Below are 19,370 nucleotides of genomic sequence, written 5' to 3' on the forward strand. Positions count from 1 at the left end.
CAAAGCAACAGCACGATATGTTTGAGGTATAATGTGGTGATCTGACTACAGTAGGTTCCAGTGCAAAAGGCTGTAATAAGGACACTATTTCTTATTTCTCAGTTTTCAGATGTTAATCCCATTGGGAAATAACATACGTACACTGTACCACACTTCAGTGAAATGTGTTCACTTTAATCTCTCTCCATTCTTTTGGCTGACTCTCTCTAAAGAGCACAGAACAAAACATTTCAGAGCAGCATTTGTGCTTTCTCCTCAGGAGCAATCGCTTGTGTTGAAGTTTCCCCAGTTCCTTTGAGAAAAGTGTCTATTCAATGAATAAAAAGTTTGAAAGTGAGTTTATTTATAGACTGAATAGGATAATTGGTGTGGATATCCATTATCAACTCTGACTCTCATTTCCTTTATCTTAACACTGGACAAAATGTAACACAGTATAGTGGAACAAACATATATTTGTTATAATTTAGAAATATGCTTGAATGTAATATACAAGATATAGGCTAATATACTTTAAATAAACACACACAAATGTCTGTAAGCTACTTTAGTCTGAGATGAATACTTGTGCTCTATACTGTCACCAGGTGTTTTAAATGCATATTCACTGTTAATATGTTAAAGTAGCACCATCTGCTTTTTTGCTTTTTTTGCTTTAATCATATAGGTATTATAGACTAAACGGACAATAAGGATAATAATATTAGGTAACCACTATTAATATGTGAGCAGTGTTGGGGGTAACGCATTACAACGTGAGTTTCGTAATAATATTACTTTTTTCTAGTTACTTGTAAAGTAACGCATTACTTTTTAATTTTCAAGAAAATATCTGAGTTACTTTTTTCCCATGTATTGACTGACAGTGCGCTGTGTGAACATGCTGTTACTGTAGTTCTAGACTAAATGTGAATCTTCATTAATTCATCCCACTTGCAAAAAAACAGATTTAGTATTCATCAAAATGAATTAAAACAGTGAAATGCAAACTCACAATATGACGCAAACCTGCAATAATGAAATATGTTAAACAACACAAATGTATCTAATCCCATTTTATTAACCGATGTCTTTGCTGCTGACCTTTGATGATCCAGTTCAACCATACTAATAAGCAAAAATGACTTTAGATAAACTAACACTTGTGCTTCATTGTTTTTTTATTGCTGAAGAGTATTTGAACCTTCTTCTCCTGTGTTCTACTTTACGGATGTGAATTTACATTTCCTTCAGCCTGAGGTTTATTCATTACACTTTCTGGTGTCAAAGGGCTTTTACATTTACTATAATTAAAACTTCTTGTATTAAAAACAATCAAGCCTTGCTCATATTTAAAAAGTAACGCAAAAGTAACAACGCATTACTTTCCATAAAAAGTAGCTAAGTAAAGTAATTAGTTACTTTTTTAGTAACGCAATATTGTAATGCATTACTTTTAAAAGTAACTTTCCCTAACACTGTATGTGAGTAAAGTTGATGCAATAGTATAGTTATAATGCATGAATCATATCATAAATGTAATGCATCATAAACACGGCATTTTATGCTAAATTCATGCTTTTGCTCATTGTTGAATCACTTGCAGTTTTGATGTATTGGTATGTCAAGTCAAAGGTCAAACTAACAACACTGATCTTTTGCATGCATAAAATAACCTATAGTGTGCTGGGTTTCCATTTCTAATATTTTAAGTTTAAATGATCTTCAAAAAGACACACCGCAGATAATGCAACATTTCCTCGACACTCTATGAATTACTCGGTATGTCTGGTGAAAATAGAGCAAAACAAAGCCATTCACCAATAAGATGCTGTGAATTCACAAACTGTTGTCCAATCCCAGGTCTAAAATTAACCCTCCAATCAAAAAAAGAAATGTCTGTTCTGTATATATATAAAAGAGAAGCACACAGCCTATGGGCTTCCAGGAAGGAATAATCGTGTAAGTGAAAATACCCCAAGTCCTTCCTCTAATCTGCTCTATCCCTTTTATCTGGGGATTCAGAGCAGAGCGAGTAGAAACACAGAGACACAGAGATGCTGGGTGTGCTGCGTGATTAACAGATTCAAACAGTAGCTAGAACAGATAGCGCAGAAGATGTGCGCTCTGGGCTTGTGGGCTTTTGCGTTCGGCCGTGTGTTTCAGGTTTTTGCGCTGGTGCTCTGCTGCTTTCCATTGCTTTGCAGCACCTGTCCTGCTCAATGCAGCTGCTTCTACCACAAACTGAGCGATGGATCGAAGTCGAGGTGAGATTTCACATGCACTCTGAAACTGAAACCTAACTGTAGAAAAGTCTCATATGGATCTTTGTCTGCAGAATATTGACAGGCCAGATTGTCTGTGCTCTTTATTTAGTCATTGGATTAACGTGTGTGTGATTTTTAATCTTCTCTGCTTGTTAGTTGCGGTGTTTCAGACCTCTAGCACTCATCACACACACACACACACACACAGTGTAAAGATAATAATACACAATAAAAGTAAAATCAGAAATGAAAGCTAGTCAAAGAAAAATATGTCATAGCACTATATTTCAGCAATGTTGAGTACTATAATCTCAAAGTAGAGTATTCTTACTTGACTGGCATAATCAAATATCTCAACAAAAGGAGGCTATGCTTGACCCGTGTGATGTGTTTCATAGAAGCGTCCTGTGCAACGATCCCGACCTCACCGTTATCCCAAACAACTTTCCCTCGGACACCTCCAAACTCCGCTTCGAGAAAACCGCTATTAGCTGCATCGCCAGTGAATCCTTTCATTACCTCAGCAGCCTGGAGTATCTCTGGATATCCTTCAACTCGCTCTCCTCCCTCAGCGCGGACAGTTTCCGAGGACTTTACGCTTTGGACGAATTACGGATGGATGGGAATGTTCTCACTTCCTTTCCGTGGGAAAGTTTGATGGACATGCCGAACCTTCGGCTCCTGGATTTGCACAACAATAAAATCAGCAGTATCCCAGCTGATGCAACCATTTACATCAGTAACTTGACCTACCTGGATCTGTCCAGCAACAGTCTGACCACTGTTCCAGCCGAGGTTCTTACTTCATGGTTCTCTCCGAAACCTCCTCAGGATGCAGAGGATTCCAGAATGATACTGGGTGAGTTTGTTTCTGTGCTTAAATCATTTCAGTTCAGTTGTAAAGTCTTAGTCACTGACGGAAGAATCTTTTCTTTGCGCAGGTCTCCACGACAATCCCTGGCAGTGCGACTGTCGTCTGTTTGATTTGGTGCAGTTCCAGAAGTTTCCTTCCTCGTCTGTGGCGTTCATCGATACGCGTTTGCGCTGCGCCGAGCCGGAGAGCCTGTCGGGAGTGCTCTTCTCTGATGCCGAGCTCCGCAAGTGTCAGGCTCCCCGCGTGCACACGGCCGTCGCGAGGGTCCGCAGCTCCATCGGAAACAACGTCCTGCTGCGCTGCGGCACCATCGGCGTTCCCATCCCCGAGCTGTCCTGGAGCCGCGCCGACCGCAAGCCCATGAACGGCACTGGTATGTCTGACATTTGCATCTCATCTCATGGCTCCCTTGCTTCTATTAAACAAACCCAGTGTCCAGGCATGAGTAATGCGTCTGCTAAATAAACAGAATCTTCTGCTTGTGTATTAAGAGAGCTGCAAACATAGAAGCATGCAGGCGAAATCTGCTGTAATTATTGTACTGCACAGTTCAGAGCTTATATTAAAGTGAATGTTTTTTTTTGATCTTGCAGTGCAACAGGAGATCTCTAAAGAGGGCATCATCTGGTCCATTCTCAGCGTTCCTGCTGTTTCGTACAGGGATTCAGGGAAATACGTTTGCAGAGCCACTAACTTTGTTGGGAGCGCCGACGCCATTATCTCACTTGTCATTTCTGATACATGGCAAATCGACGAAGCGGTCGCCAAGAGAAGTCACGGAAAAAAGAATGCTGGAATCGGCAGAGCGGCGTATCAGGAGAAACTAATCGCCAGGTACGTACCGCCGGCCACATCCGCCGCTGTGCCCATCATTGAGCCCCTAAACGGACCCAAAGCCTCGTCGTCCATCCAGATCGAAAGCTACAGCACTTCTGACGGTATTTCCAAAGCGAAGGCCACAGTGCCGCCTGCAGCGGCCACAGAATCGGACAGCAGCGTGGCGGAGCTTCAGAAAGACGTCTTGAGTAACCTGGAGGCTAATGCGTCGTCTCAGCAGCAGGGTCCGGAGCGCAGAGTGGTTCGGTCGGTCAAAGTGATCGGCGACACGGACCACACGGTCTCGCTAAACTGGCGCGCACCCGCCGCCACCAACACCACGTCCTTCAGTGTTCTGTACGCTGTCTTCGGCGAGCGCGACATGCGCCGCATCAATGTCGGCCCGAGCAAGAACCGCATCACCATTGAGGGCCTGGTGCCCAAAACCAAGTACATAGCGTGTGTGTGCGTGAAGGGCCTCGTCCCCAAGAAAGAGCAGTGTGTGATCTTCTCCACGGACGAGGCGGCCAGCGCCAGCGGCACACAGAAGCTCATTAACGTGGTGGTGATCTCGGTCGCCTGCGTGATCGCGGTTCCTCTGACGCTCATCGTCTGCTGCGGCGCACTGAAGCGGAGGCTGCAGAAACTGATGGGCCGGAAGTCCAAAGACTCGTACGTGACGTTTGAGACACTGTCTCCAGGCACCAAAGCCAAAGGGCTGGAGGGGGAATATCTCAGCAGACTCAACCTAGACGAGTCCAACCGCCTGCTGTCGGCCCGCTCCAGCGTGGACTCCGAGGCCACGGCCAGAACTGAGGGCCAGCCCAATGAGTACTTCTGCTGACGGACCTGTTTTTGATGACTCTGTGCCTAGCGCACTCTTGGCATTGGCCGGATTACACTTTAAATGTGTTTGAAAGCTTCAGTACATATCAGCTTTGTCCTTTCTCAGCCCTGAAAGGGTACAAACCACCTTAGAGAAAGTCCGATGTTCAAAAAGGGAAAATTATCACACAAGAGTGAAATAATAATGTCTGTATTTTTTATTTTTGACATGCACTTTTATTGATTCACTGATCATGCATATTCTGCAATGAAACACATAATACCCATCTGTCAGAAAGTGAAAATGTTCTGTGTGGACCGTACTTTTTACTTGTTTTTCTTGTACTTATTAATGTCTGTACTTATTAAAAATGTTTAAAAATATGACTGAATAAAACCATTTTTTTATATGGTTCATGTTTTCTGAATGTTTTCTCTTTCTTTATAAAGTGATGAAAAACTGCTATTCCTAGACTGTCTGAATGTTCAAAGCAATATTTAGAAACTTCAGAAGAAGTTTGAGCATTAAGGGTAATAGGATTTACACCACTAAACTCATGCAGAGCTGCCCGTGTTTGCTGTAAACGTGGAGCTGCACCATTTATTTGTGTATTTGACATTTTACGTCTGAGATCCAAATTTAATTCTGTACTGAAGATATTTACATAATAGAGGGAATTTATATTTCTTCACACTTGTTTTATCTTGTTTTTTTAACTGTTTTCAGTAATTCATTACTGTACAAGATTAGTGTACTCAACTCATTACTGTACTGTACTCATTTGATCACACTTATTGTTATATGTATAGCGTTTTGTCGAAGCTTCATTTACTCCCTGACAAACTGCGTCAGGATAGATTAAATGTAATGAGCTTAACTTCACCAGGAACACGGATAAACTGCTCCTCAAGCCATCTTCAGAAGACTGTGGCCATCTTATACGCGGTGCTGTTGACTCTCTTGTTCTGTCAGAGTTCTGTGGGATTAGTGTCTGACCGGATGCTCCGGCACAGACCAACCCTTAGGCAGCATTCCTGAGAAGTTCAAGAAAATCCGTATTGAAAGATCAGATGTAACTGAAATCCCACAAGCGGCATCCTCAACAGTCAGTGCTTTGCCGCTCCTATGGCTAAATTTGAACTATATAGCACTCATGAATGTTAGAAGCCTGGAGGGACTGCATAACTTGACAGAATTACGCATACAGGGCAACCAAATGCGTTCCATACCATGGACTGCTTTTCAGGACACGCCCAACCTTGAAATTTTAGACCTGGAACACAACAGAATAGAAGCACTTCCAGAATATGCTCTGCACCACCTGCCCAAACTAACCTACTTCGATTTATCCTTCAGTCATCTCAGTCATCTCTCATATCCAGAGACGTCTTTCTCTGCTGACCCGGCATCTGGTCACAGAAATCAGGGGCCTCATTTATAAAATGTTGCGCAGAAACCATCCTACATTTGATCTTACGATCATCTCTCGAATATGCGTACGTTTGATTCATAGAATGAATGTACGAACAGAAAACTCTTTCAGATGTGAAATCTATTAATCGCAAATGATCTTGAACTCACATGCAATTGAATGGTTCAAGATTCAAGATTTTTATTTGTCACATACACAATTATACAGAGTATAACCAGCAGTGAAATGTAGGCTTCGGCTATCTGCCTTGTAAAAGACTCCTAATTAATGTCGTTAACATAAAATATCACCAATCATCATAATTTATAACAACGAACTGCAAGAACAGCTTATATTTTAAAAAACCTGCAATACTGACAATTTTTATAAATATGAGCACTGGCATGGATTTAAGCGTACGCACACTCTAAGATCAAATCTGTGCGTACGCATGCTTTATAAATGAGGCCCCTGGCCTCAGATGGGAACAGGCTAACATCGTCCTAGCGCTGCATGAAAACCATTGGCTCTGTGACTGCAGACTCAAAGGCTTCGTTGAATTCATCAGCACTGTCAGTCCACCGATCGTCCTGATGAACTCGTGAGATGTTCTGGATCCAGAGCAGGAAAGTTCTTTCATGAGGTGGAGCTGAAGACATGCATACAGCCAGAAATGACCGGTCCTCAAACTAAGCTCAGCTTGGCCGCAGGGTCAGACGTCAGCCTGAGGTGCTCGGTTTGCACCTTTTGTTTGCAAAAGGTGCACCTTTTTCAATTAGTATCTCATCTGATTTTTTCTTGTTGTTGAAACTACTCATTTTACTAGTGTGTCATTCCATTTAATCTAATAAACTTCTCTCAGTTTTCTGCAGTTTCTCAGTGAACGACACCATCATCTCTGCGCTGATTATTCCAGTGCTTCACAAGGTGTTTACATCTGCACTGCCAACAATTTCATCACTAACTCATCTGTCAGTGTCCGGCTAGATGTCCTTCTATCCCAAAACCCCACTATCCCGCTTTCATCCGCCTTACTGCTAGCAAAACATGTATATTAATATATGTATCGCCAAGCAGACCGCCTATGGTATCACCATCGAGCGGTGTACGCTGACAGAGAAACCTGGTTCATGGTTTATTTCGGCCGTTATGATGCATCCAAGAAAGAAGCCATTTACGTGAGTCCAGGAACCAGGCGCTTCTCTCTCAGTGACCTGCTGCCACTTACAAACTATGTAGTGTGTGTGAAGTGAAGAACCCTAACTAACCCTAACCCTAACGGCCAGTGCGTTATGTTTGTGTCAGGCAGCGATCTGAACCCACTGGAGCGGAGAGACAAACTCATTATTGTCATGTGTGTGTCATGCTGCTGCTGTGCCTACTGGGATGTGTGTTTGCTCGAGCGACAGAACACACTGCTTCGAGCGCTGCACACTGCTGTATGACAGACAGAAGCGACGCGAGAGATACGAGACGCCGGTGATGAAGGAAACAAGCACTGCCCAGGTACACTAGACCACATATTAATACACGTCAGAGACCAGAGATTCTGTGATCCTTTGTGAATAGAAGCAAACACTGATTGCACTTTAGTTTTCTTCCATTTTCAGTGGGAGGGTTTTCTTGTATGTGCATTGTTTTAAATGTTATGAAATGTCAAACATTGAAGGTTAGTGGGAGTCATCATTTAATTTTTTTGTAAAGCGGACCTAAAACGAGATGTGAAATATTGATGGCAAAACACTTCTCAAGATATAATGTACTACAGTTTTAGGAATCTGAGTTAGATTCCAAATACAATTACAACTTATATTATTATTTAACAATGTAAAAAAAAATTCAGTAGGAAGCTCTGATTATACTAGTATTGCAGCTCTGCAAATATTCTTGCTTTTCTGTTATAAATCGCTGGTTTTACCTCAAGTCGCTTTCAATAAAAATGTTTGGTAAATTAGTTAATGTAAATGTAACAACAAAAATTGAATAGTAGGAAAATGACAACAGTCTCTTTTAAATTCTTTAGATAACACTTTAAAAATGTTTTATTTCTAAATTCAGTTATAGCAACTTGATATTATTCATGATAAACACAATGGACATTCAGATATGCCCTACAACAAACAGCACATGGATGTTCATCTGCTCTCTTTCTCAGAAAATGTACTGGAAAATTAATAAACATTCAAAATATCAGTGAAAAACTCTTTATAAAACAATAATAATAAAAAAAGGTTTGACAGCAATAACTACAAATGAGAGTCCGATGTCCAAACAGTCTGCAGACTTTTACCAAAGATCCTCAAGGCAAAAGCTGAAGAAATACAATCTCACAGTAGGGCATGAAGTGCATGCAATAGTCACATAAATAATCTATAGAAATCAGAAAGGGTTGTTACAAATTTGTCTAAATTTTGACGTATTAATAATTAGATTCAGTCTAAATAGAAGGAAACCTAAAGATGGCGGTATGGTGCTAATCATGAGATTACAGTGGAGTTTGCTTCACTTTTGCAGATCTAGAACTGATGTGTAAAACTGGTCTAAGAAGCACAGCAAGCTTGAGGTGTACATTACTGAAATAAACAGCATCCAAGTAGCTGCTTTCTGTTTACAAACACACACAGTATGTGCATAGACCAGCATTGGCAAGTTACTTAGCATTTTTAAGGTATTGTTTCTTGTAAGAATACCAGCCAGATCTTAAATGACTGTACGGCATGTTGAAAAACAGAAACACTTTAGATAAACCAGATGGCCACTTTAAAAACACTTTCACAAAAAAAAAAGACGCATTCTTCTCAGTTCTTCTCAGAACTGTTTGTAACATCAAATGTCCAACAGTCCATAAAACACTGCTGCTCACATCGGTCAGCGTGTCAGTAATAATAGCCTTGATTTGCCTCATTGATTTTCTGTTCTATTCTCATTTTAAGCTCAGACACTAGAGCTGAGTTGATGCCACTGCTGTCTTTGTTTTGGCCAGATCTCTGGAGGCCGTCTGTGCTTTTGCTGGTCCTACAGCTGGAGCTGGTGTTTCTGGAGGCCAGGGAGCCGGACACCGTAGGCACTGACCGCAGCCACTCGCTCGGCCGGGAGTGAACCGGAGGCAGAGGCGGGAGCACCGGAGCGCTGGGGGGAGGCGGCTTGGCTCTGGGGCTGCTGTGGATTTCGCTCGTGTCATCATCAGCAAAGAACTTTCCAAAGCTCTGGTCGCTCCGTCCAAACCGCGGCCTGAAGGTCCAGCGGCGTGGCTCTTTGGGCCTCCTGCGTATGATGCAGCGTGCCGGTGTGATCCTGTTGGACTTTGTGTTGCGAAAGTAGATGATGGTTGAGATCATAACTGTCACCAAAACCATCACGGTAATGATGCTGATGGCCAAGCCTAGAGCTTTCATTGGATTGTCTCGGCTTTGCATTAGAAAATCAGCCATGGGCCCTTTGAGACGATTCTGAAAAACACACACAAAACGTATAAATAATTAGCACACAATTAGCTTTAAAGGTGAGGTATGTATTTTTTCTAAAACGCTTTAGAAAACGACTCGGGGCTGAGTACCAAAACAAACTTGTAGCCAAGAAGAAGGCGGCTTACAGTGCATTCACACCAGACGCGACTTGCGCGAATAAATTGCGCTATTCGCGTGTAGTTGGACGCTTGAACATTTTGAGTTTACTCGCTTCATTCGCGCGTAAAAAAAAAACAGACGCAAATTTGCGTCATGGGAGGGGCTTCAGCCAGACAGCACCAGTCTCATTGCAAAATGGCTGACATGGATTTTGTTGAGAGGGTAGTTGCACTTTATGTGCTATGGAAACACTGGACGCGTGTATCTTCCCACCCCTATCCCGAATGCTGGATCCCTGTCAATCTTCAAGCAACAACTGAAAACTCATCTCTTTCGGCAGTACTTGACTTCATCCTAAACTAAAAAAAAACAACTCTATCTTTCTCTCCCTCCCTTACTAGCTTGTACTTATTTGAACAATGACTGAGACTTGGTGTTACGAGCTTGTGTTCATGTATCCCGAAGAGAGGAGGATAACCTCGGCTAGTCCTTCTGACATTTGCCGCTGGCTCTGATGTCTCTGTAGTGGATAAACATAAGATATAATTAGTTTTGGGTAAATCTAACAGGTAATCTTTGGTCTATGGTACAGCTCCGGGTATCCACATACAGGACGATGATTTTGTTCTCTATTGTTGTTTCGGATTTCTGCCTCCGCTCGTAATCACGTCACTACTAGAGCAAGCTCCTGATTGGTTAGCGAATAGCCGCCAAAATTCAGATTTTTCAATTTGCACGATTCGCGCGAATCACGCGCTACGCCCGACAAACGCTTCATTCGCGTCTGGTGTGAACGCACCATGAGACCGGATGCCACACCACAACAGCTAAAGTCTGTCTACACTGGACGCGACAAAGCGACCGTTAAAAATAATTTGAAATTTGTGTCAATATGTCATAAATAGAACGTGGCAGCAGTTTACTGTCGGGATCCAGTGTAGACAGCATTATTAGTGGTTATAATGAGTTCTATAGTATTTTGCCGCGCCGCTCGCCTCCGGTGTAGACACGGTGTTACAATAAGTAGGACCCATGTAAATATCGGATCAGCTTTCCAGCGCTGGAGAGAACTCAAGGAGAGGAAGGCCTGTGATCGGATGCCAAGGTTGCTTTGTTTCTTCTCGATAGGTGAGTAACATCGGTTTTGCTTTGTTTCACAGAACCAGTCGTTGCCTGGGTTGCGTAACATTACGTATGTGTGGGGCGGAGCTATCAAAATAGGGGCGAGACCCTTTTGGGGTTGGAGCGTCTTTGTTTTATTTACATTTTACATTTACATTTATTCATTTAGCTGACGCTTTTATCCAAAGCGACTTACAATTGCTATATATGTCAGAGGTCGCACGCCTCTGGAGCAACTAGGGGTTAAGTGTCTTGCTCAGGGACACATTGGTGTCTCACAGTGGATTCAAACCCGGGTCTCTCACACCAAAGGCATGTGTCTTATCCACTGCGCCATCACCACCCATTTTGGTGATTTCAAATATCAACATTTGCTACTAGAAATAACTTACCCCAACTTTAATTTCTTTTCCACATAAACCACAGTGATATACTATTAAATCATGACTACATGGATGAAAAAGTACTGTGGATGAACTATGAAATACTATGTTACTTTGATCTACTGTATATAAGCTCCAAATTTTTATACCAAAGAATTCACATCATAATTCAAAGTACTTGTGTTTTTTGGACATTTACCATGGTAGTAGCATGGTATTCTCCCCAAACAAACAAAAAATGCTCATTAAAAGCTGCTTTGATCCTGCAGCGCACACAGTGACCCCTGACGTATAAATGTCTCACCGCCTCCATGATGTCGATTTTCACGACTGCTGTTGTGCTGAAGGATGGAGAGCCTCGATCCCGAGCCTGGACCACCACAGACCACCGGCAGTCTTTCTGTTTGGTGATGTTCTGCACGATCTCCATAGACTTGATGTACGGTTTGAGCTTAATCTCTCCTGTGGAGGTGTTAATGTCAAAGATGTTGTCTGGATCGGCTTCCATGATGGAATATTCAATCAGGTTATTGGGTTCCTCTGCGTCCTCATCCACAGCCTGAAAACAAACCGCAATCAGGTTCCAATAATATCATAATATTCACAATCACAGCATCAGTGAGAATATAGTTGAGTCAGATTTGCTCACAGATGCAGGACTTTAAGCTGGTTGTGGGATCATGGGACTTCATGCCATCAGGCTCAATGCGAGATTTGGCTTTTGATTATTGGTCTAATCTACTGGGACCTAAGACAGATGGCTGTCCACAAAATAACAGTTTTGTTGGAGAACACAAACCTCTATTTTCACTGGTGCCCCAATGATCATGGTCTTCTCCAGGAAGTTCTGATTAAACTCTGGTGGGTGGTCATTTTGATCTAGTACTGTGACAAAGACCTCTGTGAGGCTGTATTTGCCCTCAGTGTCTTCAGCTTTCACATAGAAATTATATTTTGACTTGACTTCAGCGTCTAAAGAGGCCCAGGGCTGCGTGTAAATGATGCCGGACGTGGAGTGAATGAGAAACCTGAAACAGACAAAAATCACAAGATTGAATTCAGAACAATGATGTAGTTGATATCACAGATGTTGTTGAACTTATGCTTCTAGTTTGAGAAGTGTCCAAACATTGAGATGAACAAACCCTGCACTGGATCTTAATGATGGTTTACAGTTACTCTGTTCAATGGCCGTTTTAAGATCAAAATAAACACATGGCTGTGTGCCTGATTTTAAGAGCTTGTCATCAAGTCTGCATTTTAATCGGCTGCTTTATTCTTGTCAGTGTGACTCTCTGCATGTGAAAATTAACAGTCAGCCAGAAAACTGCTATTTTTCACACCATTATAATTTGCCTCCTGCATTAGGGAAGAATCAAGGCATAAATTTACAGGTTTTACATTACCCATATGTGTTCTACCTCCAGCTGTCAAATCGCTCGCTAATTGGGCCCTGACTCACTCGCGGGTGTGGAGAAGCTATTTATACTTCTCCAATCCCATTACAGATTAGCCAGCTCCCTCGCTGGAGTCTGTCTGTAAGATGTTTTGTCCTTTACTGGCCTTATAAAAACAAGCGAAGCGTCCAGATACAGACTAGCGGGAGGTCATCTGTGCCACTTTTGCTGAAGTTGAGCTCTCACCCTAAACTCAAGCAGATGACTGAAAGAACTAATGTGAAAATGTCACGCACCATCCAGTTAAAATCACAGACATTGAGATTGGTCCCGTTCTGTTTGAGCTCAATTACCCATTAAGATATCTTTTACTTGCAAAAATATCAAGCTGTTATTTGCAGAGTGATGTCCATTGTTAATTAAAGCTTAATCCAAACAGATGACTGAACAAAATTTGATCTCCATTATTGGACCTCTGAATATGGCGCAGCATAAGAGCCGTGGAAGAAACACTGATTCAAAGCCAGTAATGTTCAATACTGATGTCTGTACTACTCACAGATCAGCGCCAGAGCCGTAGATGGAATATTTCACTTCCCCCCAAAGCCCTGAATCAGGGTCTGTCGCCTGGAAAAACACCAGATACACATCAGTGCTAAAACACAGACACAGAAAACATCCAAACACACCAGACCGTCCAACATTAGACCCAGAGCTGCAAGATTACTGGTTTCAGAAAGCTCATTCTTTACTGTTAAGCATAATTTCAAGCTGCTCACGGTCACTGAGACGACGTTGGAGCCTCCTGGGGAATTCTCAGGGATCCTGGCGATGTAAAACTCAGAGGAGAACTTTGGAATGTTGTCGTTTGTGTCCAAAAGATTGATCACGATATCCGCGGTGGCACTGAAGCGCTCGGGAGTGTCGATCTCCACCGCTAACAGCTGAAAAACATCACACACACTTCTCAGGATAAAACATTCAGCTTAGAGATAACCTACTGTCAGTATGATCAAAATAAAAGATCAGGATCAGACCTTGAATGTTAAGAACTGGTATTTTTCATAGTCGATGGCAGTCGAGTTTTCCACAATGATGGTGACTTGAGCTTCATTGAGAACCGTCTGAGGAACCACACGGAGAACGCGAGAGGGTCCCACCAACAGCAGCCGGAACTTAGCGTTTGCTCCCTGCACCAGAACCAGAGATTCAGAGAATATGGACATTCATGGAGAAAAAACACTTAAAACATTCACAAAAAAAGCTCCTTAATATAACAAAGTGCTATTTCTAATAAAAGTGTTTATTTATTGCATAGAAAACAGGCAAAAACAGCAAATAATTTGTATGGCAGATGTCAACAACTTTATTCTTAATCACTGTGCCATAATGTGTTGTGAATCGCCGTCTTTGTGGCTTGTATGTGAAATATGAAGGACTGAAAGCAATACAGCACTACTGCCTTGTTCTTCTGTTGACCTGCAATTTAATTCTCTCACTTTTAGTATTTATAGCTTAACGTCATTCATTTGATATAAATGAAATACACCCCTCTCGCTCTGATTGTTAACTCCGGGTGTATGCATCCGATGAAAGCAGCAGTTTAATGCGCGGCCGTTGACTGCACACCTGGTCCGAGTCGTTGACCGTGATCTTCAGGCCGCGGAGAATCTCTCCTTCTGGCGGATGCTCGTACATGGTCAGCTCGAAGCGGTTCTGCGGGCCGTTCTCGCCGTAGAATGTGGGCGGGTGGTTGTTGAGATCCACCACACGAACAGTGACCGTGGTCACGCTGTAGTCAGAAAACCTGTCGGGTCCAACCTCTGCAGCCTTGATTTACAATAAAAGAAGTCTTATTAGGCCATGTGTGATGCTAATTAGAAATACTTACTCAAGCTGTAACAATATTCAAATCATAAATATAGACAACCTTGACTTTTAACTCATATAACTCGTTCCTCAGCTGCACAGGGAACGATGTCAGGATGATACAGCCGCTCGTGCTGTTGATGCTGAAGAAGCCGTCGCTGCCTTTGAGAACAGAAGAGACAGGAGATATTACTAGTGGAAGTATTTGATAAACTATGACTGTTTATCTCTAGAGTTCACAAATTAGAATGAGCACTGAAGTGATAATGCAGCGGACCGCTCAGAATGGAGTAATTGATGGCGTTGGGGTTGTTCTGGTCGCCGTCTGTGGCAAAAACAGTGAATATCTCCGAACCCTGCACACAAAACACACAAACAGATCATCATCAGAGCATCCTCAGTCAGTCAATACAGTCAAATACATTGGAGCCTAGCACTCATTTATCACTAACTAGTTACAATGAGTAGAATAAGTTGTTTTTTTGGTTTAATGTGACTCTTTTAAATGAAAATCTCTTGAAAAATGATTGAACACAAGCACAATGAAGGTTTTACTTGAGCTGAAATGTTTAGTTCTATTTATTTCAGGATTTTAGATATGAAATAACATCGCACTTACTGGTACGGAGACTTCATACACAAATCCAAAATACGGAGTACCAACAAACACTGGAGGATAATCCTGGGTATCGAGGACATTGATGGTTATGATGGCCGTGGAGGTCATGACCTGGTATTTGCCATGATATTTACCACCACCATCCTGAAACAGACACACAGCACTGACGATCTGGTACTTACTGATTCATGAGGAAATATTCTCATCTTTGAACTTCACTGTTACAAGATAGATGCCTTTACGAAAGATCAACACAAACAAGCTCGTCTATCTCAGAGAACAGTGGGGATTTCACACGGTTGAGTCTGTTGTTCACCTTTGCAACCACAGAAACAAAATGAGTCCTGGAGAGCTCGTAGTCCAGCGATTCTCCGGGTCTGATGCGCAGAACTCCGCTGTGACCGTCGATGGTGAACTTAGTGCTGGGCGTCGACTGCAAACGAAATGACAACTGATGAAGATGTGATTCCTGAAATATATGATGCATCTCTCAAACACAAAGCCAAAATGACAAACAGACACAGACAGTTGACTAATACTTGTTTCTTTCAGACATCAAGACTTTAAGATCAAACATATTAGGCGTATCTTAGATGGCATCACTGGTCATCATTTCTTTCATGAGTCCATCTTTAAATGGTCCTGTGGTTTGGAAATTTGATTTTTGTAGAAGTGTATTTTCAATCAGCGTGAGTTCTGAAAACGGCATCTATAGTAATTATGTCAGAAATGATGAGAAATTATAGATTATTGTCAAGTTTTTTTCTCGGCCGGATGCTCCGCTGACCTCAGACGCCTCATGCGTCGAGCGCTAACGAATGCGACGTGGCCGAGCGCAGAGGTAAGCCAGGCTAAGCCCTCAACCTGTCTAAATGTAATTGAAATTTAATCCAGTAGCAGCACATTTTCTGATGGTGCTTTTGTGTCACGATCTGTTCTACAAACTGAGCCTCACACAGATTTAATGCTGCCATTAGAGATTCAGATATCCTCACTGATTATTATCTTGCTCCCTTGAGGAGAGACTAAATAATTAAAAGTGTGACTCCACAAGAAGTGGTTTTGTCTGACCTGCAGGTAGTAGGTGACACTTCCTCCGGACCCGAGGTCTCTGTCGATGGCCTGGACTCTGTAGATGCTGCCGCCCGAAGCCGCGTCCTTCAACACACACCACAACTACTTCAACAACAATTCATGATGACACTGATCTCTTCATTTCCAAACCGCTTCTCATCCTCACCTCGGGGACGTCCACTATGAGTGGCAGATTCAGAAACTCAGGCTTTTCATCATTAGCATCTGTTATAAACACTCGAACATTTTCTACAACCTGGAGAAGTGAGATATAAAGTAAATCTGACTTTACCAATAGCACATACACCATAAATGGACATTAAAACACATTCAACAGTGGGACTACACATTCAAAACAGAGGACTATGGGGCTAAATAATAATTAAGAAACAATATAATATTTATGAAATCAGTTGTCAAAGGCTAGCATTACTATTTCTTAAAGGTGAAGTGTGTAATTTTGGCCCCAGTATATTAATCAAAATCCTAAAACAGGCAACAATATATTTCTGATAACACTTTATTTTAGGGTCTCTTAACTAGTTGCTTATTATACTAGAATATTAGCCATTTATTAGTAGTAATTAAGCACATATTAATGCCTTGTTCTACATGACCTTATTCTACATCCCTAATTCAACCCAATACCTAAACATAACCACTACCTTACTAACTATTAATAAGCAGCAAATTAGGAATTTATTGAGGGAAAAGTCGTAGTTAATAGTGAATAAGTGTTCCCTATTCTAAAGTGTTACCATATTTCTCCTACAATAATTATACTAAAAACAAAACAAAAATGAACTGGGGTTCTATTTTTTTTTCAGTTTTATTTTAATAAACATGACATAACATTAAGGTGATTTACGATTATAAAATGCTGGATGTCTGAGCTTTATCTAAACTGAGGGTGGTTGTTGTCTGTGAAACTGCTGTTTCATCATCAGAGAAACTGTGCTGCTCTTAAATCGTGGTTCTTTGATGGCAAACATCACAGCGATGCTGTCCTTTCAGTCAGAAGCTGATTGATCTGTGCGTTTCTCTCTTCAGGAGTGACTGACTTACACAACACAAACTAGCTGAATTGACAAACAATGACACACTTCAGCTTTAAGAAATAATCCTGTGATCAAAGCTTAACGGAAACATGTTTTTCACCTTATTTCTCCCATCTGTGATGATCACAAATGCAACGATCTCATCCTGAACCTTAACAAGCAAAACGAGTTAATTATTAACACAGATGCGTCTGACTTCATGGTTTATTTTCCAGAATTATGTCCTCATATTGTGTCAGGATTGAACCCTTGTAATGTCATTTATACTCTCACCTCTCTGTCCAGTGTTTGGATGAGAGTTACGTTCCCTGATTTGGGCTCGACGCTGAAGTACTCTTTGGAGCTCTTATCAAAGGTCATACCGTAGGCCACTAGATCTCCTTCGGGGTCAGAGCCGTTCAGTGTGTAAACATGAGTCCCTGTGGAAGAACAAGTCCAAATTACACATGATCTCAGGTGAACTATGTGTGTTTATTATCTTAAAGACATTATTTTCTACGATAAAGTATCTTAGTAGCAAATATTATCATATTTGTTAAATGTAGTACAAGCAGGATCATATCCACCATAAACAGATATAGACCTCCTAGCAATTCATCTAACATTAAAATGTGCTCATCACTATCGAGAAAATCCTAGAACACTAAAGCCAACAATTCCTTGTCACTCATATTACATCATAATTAGCTGAATATTTGATTTTATAAAAATCTAATTAATTTAAGTGAAGTGACATACTGCCAAGTATGGTGACCCATACTTGGAATTTGTGCTCTGCATTTAACCCATCCAAAGTGCATACACACAGCAGTGAACAACACACACACACACACACACACACACACACACACACACACACAGCAGTGAACACACACACACACACACACACACACACACACAGCAGTGAACACACACACACACACAGCAGTGAACACACACACACACACAGCAGTGAACACACACACAGCAGTGAACACACACACACAGCAGTGAACACACACACACACCGTGAACACACACCCGGAGCAGTGGGCAGCCATTTATGCTGCGGCGCCCGGGGGGCAGTTGGGGGTTCGGTGTCTTGCTCAAGGGCACCTCAGTCGTGGTATTGAGGGTGGAGAGAGCGCTGGACATTCACTCCCCCCACCTACAATCCCTGCCGGCCCGAGACTCAAACCCAGTCCGACTCTCTAACCATTAGGCCACGATTTCCCCTAATTTTTGCACACAACAAATATGTATTCAACAGGATCAGTCACTAGGCTTATTATATCTGTGTCCTTTGATCAGACACATTCAGTCTGTGCTTTATACAGTAAGCACATAGTGTGATGTTCTTTTATCATATTGTCTGTTATTCCTCCCTATCTGACAGCATGTTATCATAGAAGTTAATGTTAACCAATGGATGTGTCTTCAGCGATGCTGAATAGCGCCATGTTTCCATTGCTGCTTCCAGCCCCATTATCATAGAAATATGGTGCAAAGTCAGATTGCCCTGAAAAAGACAAATAGTAAAAACTCAGCATCAAATGACATGGAAATGCACATCAAGCATTTCAAGTACTAAACCTCATGATGTTCACACACACAAAATCACAGATAATGTGGTAAGTAAAGTGTGGGCTGTGATGCGATTTTGAGTGAAACCATTGGCATAAAAATCATCTGGACCAACTGAACTGAAATTCAGTCTCAGTAAATGAATGTCACTGAATTTTAGATAACTGCTCCAAAAATAAAACAATAGTTCTACTACAAATTCTAATGATTTAAGATAAAAGTGTATTTTAAAGCACAAAGTAGCTAATTTCCAAAGCACAGCTCCGCTCTCCTGCAAACACTCGCTCAGTCTTTCCATTATACTTAAAGGATTATTGAGACAATCACAGTTTGACGCTGATTACACACAGAATACAGACTCGTCTCTAATCAGTAAAACAGCCAGTAACTCACCCATAGACATGCACAGTGAGACGAGAAGAATTACAGTCTGTTTTTTCCTCATACTCTTCATCCTGCAGAAGAAGTGTACAGACACTGAAGGATCATATGGAGAGCGCTGCAGCTGCTGCTCGTCTGAAGACGTCTTTAAAGGCATCTGAGCGC

General features: G+C 41.8%; 2 protein-coding genes and 1 pseudogene across 7 annotated transcripts; 2 read left to right on the forward strand and 1 right to left on the reverse strand.

Annotated features, from left to right (window-relative positions):
- Nucleotides 1-1,918: 1,918 nt before the first annotated feature.
- Nucleotides 1,919-5,176, forward strand: lrit1b (leucine-rich repeat, immunoglobulin-like and transmembrane domains 1b). Of its 4 annotated transcripts, none has more exons than XM_079388722.1 (4): nt 1,919-2,246; nt 2,403-3,105; nt 3,188-3,493; nt 3,714-5,176. In XM_079388722.1, the coding sequence occupies exons 2-4, from the start codon at nt 2,616-2,618 to the stop codon at nt 4,778-4,780; spliced, it is 1,863 nt and encodes a 620-aa protein (XP_079244848.1). In that variant the 5' UTR covers nt 1,919-2,246; nt 2,403-2,615; the 3' UTR covers nt 4,781-5,176. The 4 variants fall into 4 exon arrangements, with proteins under 4 accessions (XP_079244848.1, XP_079244847.1, XP_079244849.1 ...); XM_079388721.1 differs by having other exon boundaries at nt 1,979-2,246; nt 2,645-3,105; XM_079388723.1 differs by having other exon boundaries at nt 1,991-2,246; nt 2,771-3,105.
- A 453-nt stretch (nt 5,177-5,629) lies between these two features.
- LOC306852764 (leucine-rich repeat, immunoglobulin-like domain and transmembrane domain-containing protein 2) lies at nt 5,630-7,426 on the forward strand (annotated as a pseudogene). Its single transcript has 4 exons — nt 5,630-5,707; nt 5,751-6,148; nt 6,655-6,884; nt 7,291-7,426. The product of its transcript is annotated as a leucine-rich repeat, immunoglobulin-like domain and transmembrane domain-containing protein 2 (transcript).
- Nucleotides 7,427-7,845: 419 nt separating this feature from the next.
- Nucleotides 7,846-19,370, reverse strand: LOC306852261 (cadherin-related family member 1a-like). 2 transcript variants are annotated; one of them, XM_079388974.1, is made up of 17 exons: nt 19,218-19,370; nt 18,664-18,759; nt 17,535-17,680; nt 17,362-17,412; nt 16,370-16,459; nt 16,201-16,287; nt 15,446-15,562; nt 15,130-15,273; nt 14,788-14,866; nt 14,572-14,672; nt 14,271-14,471; nt 13,679-13,831; nt 13,421-13,585; nt 13,201-13,268; nt 12,044-12,272; nt 11,549-11,803; nt 7,846-9,622 (listed from the first exon to the last, which is right to left on the reverse strand). In XM_079388974.1, exons 1-17 carry the CDS (start codon nt 19,360-19,362, stop codon nt 9,050-9,052), a joined length of 2,700 nt encoding a protein of 899 aa, XP_079245100.1. In that variant the 5' UTR covers nt 19,363-19,370; the 3' UTR covers nt 7,846-9,049. The 2 variants fall into 2 exon arrangements, with proteins under 2 accessions (XP_079245100.1, XP_079245101.1); XM_079388975.1 differs by having other exon boundaries at nt 15,446-15,598; nt 19,218-19,358.

Source organism: Barbus barbus, assembly GCF_936440315.1.
Source record: "Barbus barbus genome assembly, chromosome: 32".
Lineage (NCBI taxonomy): Eukaryota > Metazoa > Chordata > Actinopteri > Cypriniformes > Cyprinidae > Barbus > Barbus barbus.